This window comes from Dendrobates tinctorius, unplaced genomic scaffold, assembly GCF_039654945.1.
Source record: "Dendrobates tinctorius isolate UK_male_01 unplaced genomic scaffold, ASM3965494v1 ptg000232l, whole genome shotgun sequence".
Lineage (NCBI taxonomy): Eukaryota > Metazoa > Chordata > Amphibia > Anura > Dendrobatidae > Dendrobates > Dendrobates tinctorius.
This window is the reverse complement of record NW_027361899.1, coordinates 11,529,405-11,541,661: the sequence shown is the minus strand read 5'-3', so window position 1 is coordinate 11,541,661 and position 12,257 is coordinate 11,529,405. Positions and strand designations below refer to the sequence as shown.

At 43.5% G+C, this 12,257-nt stretch overlaps 1 protein-coding gene across 1 annotated transcript in view; it reads right to left on the bottom strand.

The window, feature by feature from the left end:
• Window positions 1-3,864: 3,864 nt before the first annotated feature.
• The window catches only part of LOC141060145 (uncharacterized), a 56,736-nt gene continuing 48,343 nt past the window's right edge, over window positions 3,865-12,257 (bottom strand). The window contains exons 5-9 of the mRNA XM_073556424.1: window positions 7,728-7,895; window positions 7,521-7,644; window positions 7,308-7,405; window positions 7,131-7,188; window positions 3,865-5,682 (exon numbers count right to left, since the gene is read on the bottom strand). Of these exons, the coding sequence (XP_073412525.1) occupies window positions 4,115-5,682; window positions 7,131-7,188; window positions 7,308-7,405; window positions 7,521-7,644; window positions 7,728-7,895 (2,016 nt within the window). The 3' untranslated portion in view covers window positions 3,865-4,114. The remainder of the gene's footprint in view (window positions 5,683-7,130; window positions 7,189-7,307; window positions 7,406-7,520; window positions 7,645-7,727; window positions 7,896-12,257) is intronic.

Genomic DNA, 12,257 nt, shown 5'->3' with positions numbered 1-12,257 from the left:
GATAGGATTAGGCAGCTCTTCCACCTTAAATCCCGCTGTACGCGCAAACTTTTCATCAATGAGATTAGCGCCTGAACCACTATCTACAAATACAGTAATGTGCAAGGGCAACCAAATAATACAACACATGGAGGCAAAATGGCAACAATGGAATATACTACACCAGCAACCGTATGCTCCTTAGACCACCACTCCAGACCGGTAAGTGCTATATTCGGCGACGCCCATAGTCACGCAGGACAATTTAAAGACAGTGGGCGTGGCTAAGACCTCAGCCAGAATGACAACCTGGTTAACCCAATCCAAGCCGGATCAGAGGACCAACCAGCGCCGCTGAGAACAAAGTGGTAGGATGGGGTATTACCGCTGTCTGCCGGACACCCTGGTGCGAACAGTGTCCGACATGACAGTGTTAGGACTTCAACCCGGAATTCCTCTTCCTATCTCTGGACCATCTGACGTTCCGGCAGCCGATACCTTTACAGAAGATTTCTTGAAGGTTTGGAGAGATACCAAGTCTGCTTTGGAGAGAGCCTCGCAAAGTATGAAAAGGCATGCGGACAAAAGACGCCTGGATGCTCCCACCTTTCACCCCGGAAACAAGGTTTGGCTCTCCTCCAAGTACATCCGCCTGAAGATGCCGTCCTACAAATTAGGTCCCCGTTACATTGGGCCCTTTGAAGTCTTGAGACAGATCAACCCGGTCTCTTACAAACTGAAATTTCCTGTTTCCTTACGTGTGCCTAACTCTTTTGATGTTTCCCTCCTCAAACCAGTAGTTTTGAGCTCCTTCTTTAAGGATCCGGGCACCACTCCTGATCCTGTCTCTGAGGATGATGTCTTTGAGGTAGAGCACATCTTGATTATTAAGAGATCTATTATCTGGTGGACTGGAAGGGCTTTGGCCCTGAGGAGAGGTCATGGGAGCCTAAAGAGAACATCCAGGCCCCTCTCCTTCTTTAAAAATTTCACGCAGGCTTGAAAAAGAAGAGTAAAGAGGGGGATACTATTACACCCCGTTCTGGGGCTGGTTCCAGTTCTGATTCCTCACCTGCTTCCGACGCTGCCCCTGTACCTCTGCAAGGTCCCTGCCAGGCTCCTCGCTGTCTGTCCCTCGGCATCCTGCTGCTTCCTCTCTCTCCTCTACTTCCTGGCGTGCTGCCACCAGGCCTCCAGGGAGAGTGATTACCCTCGGCCTCTTAAAGAGACAGTGCACATTTTTTGAAAATATCAATTAACCAATGGCAGCGTACTGATTACTATTTCTGGCCCTTCCGCCATAGAGTATGTACTCTTGCTAATCCCGGTTCTGTCTCTGTTCTGCATGCGCTGTGTAGCATTCCGGTTTTGCACTTTGCTTATACTCTCTGTCTCCGCAGAATGTCAGTGACCAGTGGTTCGGCTATTCCAGACGACATCTGTAAGATAACTCTCAAGTTCCATCCCGTTCCGCCACTCCGCCCTCCGTACCCGTGGACAACACTAAAGTCACCAGAGCCAGCTTCATCCCATATACCCGGTGTCCTCCGGTCCACTGGCACAGCTGCTACGTGTCCGGGGTTTAACTGGAGGTAGCATCTGTGTCCCCCAGTTATCCCACTCTAGTCCTGTTCGAGGGATCTTACTATGGGTACCTGGGGGCTCACTAGTCACTTCCACTTCGGAGCCTCCCAGACCATGGTCCCGAGGTTCCAGTCGAAAAATAAAAGACGAATGTGAACTTCACCACCTGTGCCTCCGCTTCCATACGTTACAAGGATCTTCTCTTTCCTCCTTCCCTTCGGGTCATGCTAGTACTGTGCATGTAAACTAGTTTTAGCGCATGCGCAGTACAAACCACATAGAATGAAAAAAACTCACGGACAGTGTTTTTTTTTTCGCATGACTAGTTTGGACATTAAAAAAAAAAACCACTTGGTTTTTGTGTACTTTTGCACGCTTGTCTGTGGCACGTCAAGGGACAAATTGGATAGTCTCACTGTGGGTTTGAGTTGCATGGCTCTCTGAAAAACTGGTAGATAGCCAGTTCAGGCCTGTCAGGGGCTCTGCAAATGTGATGTAGTGTATTGTATTGTATTGTATTCCCACAAAACTTGCACTCTAAGGCTGTGTACCCACGTTGAGGATTGTATGCGTTTTTGCCGCGTTTTTCACCACGAAAACGCTATGAAAACGCATACAGAACACACCTCATGCATTCCTATGGCATTCCGCACCTGCTGTCCTAATGCTGCGTTTTTTTCCGCGGCGGATTCGCATAGTGGAAAAAAACGCAGCAGGCTCATTATTTTTGCGGAATCGTTACGATTCCGCAAAGAATCGCCGCGATTCCGCACACATAGGAATGCATGAGATCCGCTTACTTTCTGCATGTGGCTATGCCCACCATGCGCAAAGTGAGCGGCTCATGTGTGGATGGTACCCACGGTGTGGAGGAGAGGAGACTGTCCTCCAGGCCCTGAGTACCATATCGCTGTAAAAAAAAAAAATCAAAAAAAAAAAAAAAAAAAATCGGGTTATACTCACCTTCTGGCGTCCCGCGCAGTGTCCCCAGGCCTCAGCGATGCTCCCGCCAACTCCCGTTCCCAGTAATGCCTTGCGGCAAGGACCTGTGATGACGTAGCGGTCTCGCGAGACCCCTACAGTATTGCGAGACCGCTACGTCATCAAAGGTCATTGTTGCAAGGCATCGCTGGGAACGGGAGCATCGCTGAGGCCTGGGGACGCTGCGCGGGACGCCGGAGGGTGAGTATAACCCAATTTTTTTATTTTTTTTTTTTACTATTTTTAACATTCTTTTTCTATTGATGCTGCATAGGCGGCCTCAATAGTAAAAAGTTGGTCACACTTATCAAACACTATGTTTGACGAGTGTGACCAACCTGTCAATCACATTCCAAGCGATGCTTCAATTTGCTTGGAATGCGCTTGAATTCCGCACGCGAAAATCACGTGAAAAACGCATGAGAATTTCATGCGTTTTTCCCACGGCGGGAGTTGCGGAAATGCTGCAGAAATTTCCGCAGCATCTCTGCAACGTGGGTAGATAGCCTAAATGTCAAATAGCTTTTCCTGCCATGCTTTGTCGTGTGCCAATAAATGATAAGGTTCATTTTCTTCTATTACCTCTCATTAAATAAAAACTTTTGAGGCTGCAGCAACATTTTAATGGGAAATATGGAATTTTTCATTTTCACAGCTCCATGTTTTAAAATTCTGTGAAGCACCTGTGGGTTCAAAATGCTCAATATACACTTAGAGAAATTCCTTAGATGTGTAGTTTCCAAATAGGGTCACAAGTGTTTTTTTTTTGCTTTGAGGCACAACAGGGACTCTGTAAATGCAATATGGAGTCTGCAAACTATTCTGGCCAAATTTCAGCTCCAAAAATTAAATAATCACTCCTTCCCTTCCAAGCCCTGCTGTGCCAAGTGACCAAACAGAATGCCCACATATGAGGTATTCCTGTGTAAAATGTCGTAAGGTCGTTTTCTCATATCACCTTGTGTGAAAATAAAAAAAATAACAAAACTTCCTGAATGTGGTCTTGGAAGGGTTGAGGGTATTGTTTGGGCTTTTTCTGCATCAAAATTGCCAATTTTTCATAATTTTCAGCAATTATTAGATATTTTCATAAGTATCGGTAAATGCAAATTATATCAACCTAAATTTGCCACTAACGAAGTAAATGTTATGAAAAAAAAAAAAAAAACACAATCTCAGAATCACTGGGATTGGAAGCAGCATTAAAAAAAAAAAAATTTGTTACCACATAGCCTCTTGCCAGATTTGAAAAATGGGGCTGTCAGGAAGGTGAAAGCTGGCTTCAGCGGTAAAGAGTTAAACATGGTAGACATTTCCATATAAATAGAATGTAAGCTTTATTCTGCTGGTCTATACAATAATACCGATACCAAATTTATATAGAATGTTTTTGTTATAGAATTTTTTTCTTTTGCTATAGTTTAATATTCATAGCATTTTTATGTTACCATAGACTCTTGTGTAGGGAATTAATTTTCACTGACAATAAGATGTACGTACCCAAAAGTTGTTTTGCTTTAATCCACTTTTTTGGCTTTAGATCACTGTGCATTACCTCATCCTTGCAGTGTTATACTGTCGTGAAGGATCTCTCCCCCGCGTGAATTATTTCATGTATAACAAGATCCGTTCTGAGGTGAAAACACTTGCCACATACTTGACATGAATATAGCTTCTTCATGGTGTGAGTCCTCTGATGTTCCGTAAGATTTGACTTCTTGCCAAAACATTTCCCACATTCTGAACATGAAAACGGCTTCTCCCCTGTGTGAGATCTCTCATGTATAACAAGAATCGATTTTTGTACAAAACACTTCCCACATTCTAAACATGCATATGGCTTCTCCCCTGTGTGAATTCTCAGATGTGTTAGAAGAACTGATTTATGGCCAAAACATTTCCCACATTCTGAACACGAAAACGGTAGTTCCCCCGTGTGACTTTTCTCATGTATAACAAGAGTTGATCTTTGGCTGAAACATTTTCCACATACTGAACAGGGAAATGGCTTCTCACCTGTGTGAATTTTTCGATGTTCCCTAAGAACGGATTTCTTGCCAAAACATTTCCCACATTCTGAACATGCAAATGGCTTCTCCCCTGTGTGAGTTCTCTGATGTTGTACAAGATTTGATTTGTTACCAAAACATTTCCCACATTCTGAGCATGAGAATGGTTTTTCCCCTGTGTGAGTTCTTTGATGTTCCTTAAGAACTGATTTCTTGTAAAAACATTTCCCACATTCTGAGCATGAAAATGATTGCTCCCCTGTGTGAGATCTCTCATGTACAATAAGAGTTGATCTTTGTCCAAAAAATTTCCCACATACTGAACATGAAAATCGATTCAGCTCTCTGTGAGTTTTCTGATGTTGCATAAGATTTGATTTCTTACCAAAACATTTCCCACATTCTAAACATGAATATGGCTTCTCTCCTGTGTGAATTCTTTGATGTCCCCTAAGAATTGATTTCTTGCCAAAACATTTCCCACATATAGGACATGAATATGGCTTCTCTCCAGTGTGAGTTCTTTGATGGTCCCTAAGAATTGATTTTTTGACAAAACATTTCCCACATTCTGAACATGAAAATGACTTCTCTCCCGTGTGAGTTTTTACATGACCCATAAGATTTGATTTGTGACTAAAACATTTTCCACATTCAGGACATGAAAATGGTTTCTCCCCTGTGTGAGTTTTTAGATGACCTACAAGATTTGATTTCTGGCTAAAACATTTTCCACATTCAGGACATGAAAACGGCTTCTCCCCTGTGTGTGTTCTCTGATGTTTAACAAAAACAGATTTATAGGAGAAACACCTCCCACATTCTGAACATGAAAATGGCTTTTCATCTTTGTAGATTCCTTCCTGCATAGAAAGAACAGATTTCTGGTTAAAATGGGTCCTAGATGGAAATGTTCTCTCCTGCTTATGTCTGGGTACTTGTTTGCCAATCACTAATTCATTAGATGAAGATATCTTGTGATTTGTGGAATCACTGGACATATTGCTGCTGTGAAGCACTACATTTATATTAGGAGTTATGGGATTCGCTTCTGTGGTATGGTTATCTTCTACTTTGTGATTTGGAGAACAGAGATGATGTCCATAGGGGCCTGTAATTATTTCTTCATCTGAAAAGAAGAAAATAAACACTGGATGGCAAGCCATTATAAAATACAATTTTTACATACAAATCTCTTCCACAAAGCTCTTCAAAGTGATCCTTTCAGCTACCAGATTCCCCACACTCCATATCTGTGCATAAATAGCTACTGTACAGCTTTATATGCACTACTTTGTCATGACTTGACCATAGTTCACACGATTTTACCTGTTGGGTCACCCTTTTGTCTCATAGATCATAAGCTATTGTTATCCTCATGCCTTTTGTTGAATCAGTTGGTTAGTTTGTTAATGCCCATTTCAATAGAGGTCTAATTTGCCAATCATCAGCCTAACAAACACTTGTTTCAAATTATTGGCCCATATAAACATACAGAGAATCAACTAAGATGTGACTCTGAGTCACTTCTCATGGACAAGCCGTGAGTTAGGTTAGTCAAGGATTCCGAGGTCAAGAGCCAGGAGGGTACGACTTAAAAAGAGGATACAAAAGTGTAATCAAGTCACAGTCCAGAGTCAGAAACCCAAGGTCAAAGTGCAACTAGGCAAAAGGAGTAATACAAATGGGTAGTCAATAGGCAAATCCAGGGTCTGGCAACAGAAGATCAGAATGTCTGAATTCAGAGTACAAAGCACAGAGAACACAACACACTGAGCTGAAAGCTATGACTTGCAGCTCTCTGGGACAGACAGCCTAGCTAATTAGCTGGTTAATCGCTTGAAACAAGGAACACCTGAAGGAAGCTCAGCACCTCCCAGTTGCAGACTGGATGGCTCAGCTATCAATCAAGACATCGCAGTCACACAGAGCGCACAGGACACAGTGAAGATGATTATCTATAATCCACAACGTGTTTCGACAGTACACACCGTCTTCATAAGGTGGCAGTGCCGTCGAAACGCGTTGTGGATTAAAGATAATCATCTTCACTATGTGTCCTGTGCGCTCCGTTTGTCTGCGATATCTATTACTATTGCAATTGTTCCTCCATTGGAGGCACCCGGCTGGAGATGCAGTGGACCCTCTTTTCTCACCCCACTAATCTTGTGTGGCCGTAATCTGAGCGCTCCCCTGTAACTGTAATCGTATATTTCTCAATCAAAACATCGGCAGCTTAGCACAGCCATGCACTAGATTGGACGACTGAGAAGTCAGTCACCGAGTCCAAGACACACTGAAAATGCTGGAATCCGTGACATATGTTTTTTGTTATCATAATCTTTGTTGGCCTAATTATACATCCCAGGGATGTATAATTAACCTGATGAAGGCTTTTGCACCCTTCAAGCCGAAATGCGTTTATTTTGTATCTTTTAAATAAATAACTTTTATTTGTGATTTTTTAATATTGCGCTTAGATCCTGAGTGGTGCTGTCCCTTTTGTATTCCCTATCCTCAGGGTATTATATGAAAGTGATATCATTATGAAAGAAATGTAAAGTGAACAGCTCTTACCGGTCACAGACACTGATGTGAGATTTTCACATCCACTCTTCGTTTCATCAGAACTTCCCTGCAAGAATTCCACCGTAAAGATATGAATGAAAACAGAATCCTAATTTCAGTATTTCACACATCAACATAAAGCTTAAGTAGATCAATCTACAGCAGATTTGTAGAAATCTCATCTACCTGATGATCCCGGGGGACACTTTCCTCCTTCTCTGGCCGATCCTGGGAATATAGAGGACTGGGACATCTCTCCGGGGGATTTCTCGGACTGGATCCATCTATAGGAGATAACCGCAGAGACTGAATACATTGTCTATATGTGATGAGCAGATGATGGGGAATCTAGACGACTCTCAGACCTGTTCTCTACACCCCAGGAAGGTCTCCTCTTACCCGGAGATGTGATGGACCGGTGATCCTCCATCATGGCGTCCTTGTACAGATCCTGGTGTCCTTCTATATACTCCCACTCCTCCATGGAGAAATAGACGGTGACGTCCTGACACCTTACAGGAACCTGACACACACAATGACCCGTCATTAGCAGACCCCTCCCCCGGCGTTACTGTATAATGTCCCAGCATTCCCGGCAGCGCTCACCTCTCCGCTCAGCAGCTCAGTGATCCTATTGGTCAGTTCTAGGATCTTCTGCTCATGGATCAGTGAATGAGGTGGAGGCTCGGTGATGTCACTCGAGGTCCGGCTCCGCCCTCCTGACACACGGGGGGTCACACACTCCCCAGACGCCGTCTTCACTACTGTGTGATCCTGCGTATGGGGAGACGCCGATCACTACACAGATTTTTAGAAATTCCTCACCTTTTCAGTTATTTTCCTGGTTTATTAACCCTTGCCGCTGGAGCCAGTTTTGATTCCAGACCAGATTTTTCAGATCTGACTTGTCACTTTTTGTGGTAATAACTTTAGAATACCTATTATGAGTAGAACAGGCTGCCACGAGAGGTGGTGAGTTCTCCTCCAATGGAAGTCTTCAAACAGGGTCTGGACAGGCATCTGTCTGGGATGATTTAGTGAATCCTGCATTGAGCAGGGGGTTGGATATGAGGACCCCGGAGGTCCCTTCCAACTCTAACATTCTATTTCAATCGCAGGGATTCTAGCACTGTTTTTTCATGACACATTGTAGTTTATGTTACGGACAAATTTAGGCTGATACGATTTGCAGTTATTTATGAACAAATCTGCAATGTGATAAAAAAGTAAAAACATATTAGGCAATGAACAGTTTATTGGACTTATATAGGCATTATATAGAGATTTTTTATAGATATCCCTTACACCTAAATTTAAACTTTCATGCTTTAAAGACAGTAATTGGTCTTCAAAAATATCAATCAGGCCATTGTTATCTTTTGTTTAGGTTATACTGTTGCTTAACACAGAGGTGGGAAAACTGCAGCCATGGACCACATCCAACTACTTGGCTGCTCCTGTCCGGTCTACACACTGGAGAAAGTTTGGAAACAGTGATACAATGGTGGTGGAAGGAGTCGTTGGCTCCCTCTTCCACCAGTTTGTGAATCTGCGGCTGAACACAACAGGCAAGATAATGCCACTAGATCGCACCTTTAGTGCAGCTTCTGTCCTTCAGCCACGGACCTGAGAAGTGCTTCAAAGGGAACACTGATAGGCGAGTAGTTTTTCTTAAATTATCGATTCGTATTGTAGGGCCCATCATCCTGTGGGTGGGAAGCTGTGGGGTCTATTATGCCACGGCTCCGATAATGTATGTGTCATTTATAAACTTTATAAAGAGCAGTAAAATTATATGGTGTTGATTTGCTGTTATAGGTAAGAATACGTATTAGAATAAACCCGGTACTAAGATGTATAAGCAGTAGCAGCGAGTCACTATGCTTATTTCTGCCCAATATTACTTTATATTAATTATCACTTATTCATAATTAAGTTTGGCCTGCTGGTTCGGCCGCTGTAACAGTCATGCCTCTCACTTGGCCCCTTGGTATTGTCTGGTTACTCACCGCTGGCGTATCACCTTACTGTTTACCTCCTTTCTGCTACAGAAAGTTTGGGGGTTTCAGACGAGGCCAAATTTTCAGTATTCACTTTATGTGGTAATGACTTTGTAATCTTTCCCTCATATCCCCGAGATAGTTTTCGTGACATGCACTTATTTTAGTAGTAAATTTAGACCAACATGATTTGCACTTATATATGAAAATCCTGACTGATGGCCGCCCGTTCTTGTCTCACCAGTGCTAGAAAGTTATCACAATTTTTGGGGTTTTGAGGATTGACCGCCGGTTCTCAATGGCACTGAGATCTGGTGAGTTTATGGCCGTGGACACAACATTTAAACGTTTTGTTCTCTGAGCCACTTTGTTATCACTTTTGCCTTGTGCCATAGCTTCCATCATGCTGGAGAAAGCAACATCATCACATTGTCCTGGATGATGGGAGAAATTGTTCTTTGAGGAGGTTGAGATCTAGTTCTATATTCATAGCCATGTTCTTAGGTAAATTGTGAGTGAGCCCCATCCTTGGATGTGAAGCCCCCGCACACTGTGAGTGATCCCCTCCATGGATGAGAAGCCCCAGACATTGTGAGTGAACACCTCCATAGGTGAGAAGCCCCCACACATTGTGAGTGAACACCTCCATGGGTGAGAAGCCCCCGCACATTATGAGTGACACTCTCCATAGATGAGAAGCCCCCACACATTGTGAGCGAGTCCCTAAATGAATGAGAAGCCCCCACACATTGTGAGTGACCCACTCCATGGATGAGAAGCCCCCACACATTGTGAGTGACCCCCTCCATGGATGAGAAGCCCCCACACATTGTGAGTGACCCCCTCCATGGATGAGAAGCCCCCACACATTGTGAGTGACCCCCTCCATGGATGAGAAGCCCCCACACATTGTGAGTGACCCCCTCCATGGATGAGAAGCCCCCGCACATTGTGAGTGATCCCCTCCATGTATGAGAAGCCCCCACACATTGTGAGTGATCCCCTCCATGGATGAGAAGCTCCCGCACATTGTGAGTGATCCCCATCCATAGGTGAGAAGCCCCCACACATTGTGAGTGACCCCCTGCATGGATAAGCCCCCATACATTGTGAGTGAACACCTCCATGGGTGAGAAGCCCCCGCAAGTGAATTGACTCAGGAGGTTTTACTGCTGGCAGACACAGGACACAGCGTCACCTTCTCTTCTCTAGACAATCACTGTTCCAGATGTCCCAAACAGTCCAATGGAGCTTCACCCGAGACAATAATGAGGCCCCTTCAGACTGTTTATGAAAGAGTTAGAATAAAAGTTTAGAAACTTATTGTACTTCAGTAACCACAGAAACATCTGACTAAAAGCTCTGAAAACTCTGAAGCAGCAAACTATGTGGAGACCAAAATTTGTGTCAGTCTCAGAACTTTTGTCCACAACTATATGTAGGTGTTTTCCCAATAATAAAGGAACTTTAACCCCTTAACACCAAATGACGGACAGTCAGTCATTGGACGCCTCCTCCTGTCTGGCGAGGACTCCGGCGATGAGCCCGCACCTTTTCTGGCACATGAAGGCTGATCTGTACAGCTGACATGTGCCTGGAACAGCCGCGGGTGGAATCGTGATTCACCCGCAGCTGTTAACATGTTAAATGCCGCTGTCAAAGTCTGACAGTGGCATTTAATATTCATGAACACAAAGCACGTCATTACCTCCTCCCATTGGCGTCCGTATCACATGACCGCGGGTTGCCATGACAACCTGGGGTCAGCAGCATTGCTGGATCACTATGAACCCTGCCTGGTGGTCGATGCTCATAGCTCCCTTTTTTTTTTTTCTACAAACTGTGGAATATTTTTTTACCACTTAGATAAAAAAAAGAACCAAAACATGTTTGGTGTCTATGAACTCGAAATGACCCGGAGAATCATAATGGCAGGTCAGATTTAGCATTTAGTGAACCTAGCAAAAAAGCAAAACGAAAACAAAGTGTGGGATTGCATATTTTTTGCAATTTCACCGCACTTGGAATTTTTTACCCATTTTCTGTTACATGACATGGTAAAACCAATGGTGTCATTCAAAAGTACAAATCGTCTCGCAAAAAACAAGCCCTCACATGGCCATATTGACCGAAAAATAAAAGTTATGGCTCTGGAAAAAGGGGAGCAAAAAATAAAAATGCAAAACCAAAAACACCCCTTGTTGATAAGGGGTTAATTTTTTTTTATATTTTTAGATACAGTGCCTTGCGAAAGTATTTGGCCCCCTGGAACTTTTCAACCTTTCCCCACATATCATGCTTCAAACATAAAGATACCAAATGTAAATTTTTGGTGAAGAATCAACAAGTGGGACACAATTGTGAAGTTGAGCGAAATTTATTGGTTATTTTAAATTTTTGTGGAAATGCAAAAACTGAAAAGTGGGGCGTGCAATATTATTAGGCCCCTGTAACTTAATACTTTGTTGCGCCACTTTTTGCTGCGATTACAGCTGCAGTCGCTTGGGTTATGTCTCTATCAGTTTTGTACATCGAGAGACTGAACCTCTCGCCCATTCTTCCTTGGCAAACAGCTCGCGCTCAGTGAGGTTGGATGGAGATCGTTTGTGAACAGCAGTTTTCAGCTCTTTCCACAGATTCTCGATTGGATTCAGGTCTGGACTGTGACTTAGCCATTCTAACACCTGGATACGTTTATTTGTGAACCATTCCATTGTAGATTTTGCTTTATGTTTGGGATCATTGTCTTGTTGGAAGACAAATCTCCGTCCCAGTCTCAGGTCTTTTGCAGACTCCAACAGGTTTTCTTCAAGAATGGTCCTGTATTTGGCTCCATCCATCTTCCCATCAATTTTAACCATCTTCCTTGTCCCTGCTGAAGAAAAGCAGGCCCAAACCATGATGCTGCCACCACCATGTTTGACAGTGGGGATGGTGTGTTCAGGGTGATGAGCTGTGTTGCCTTTACGCCAAACATATCGTTTGGCATTCTTGCCAAAAAGTTCGATTTTAGTTTCATCTGACCAGAGCACCTTCTTCCACATGTTTGGTGTGTCTCCCAGGTGGCTTGTTGCAAACCTTATATGAGACTTTTTATGGATATCTTTGAGAAATGGCTTTCTTCTTGCCACACTTC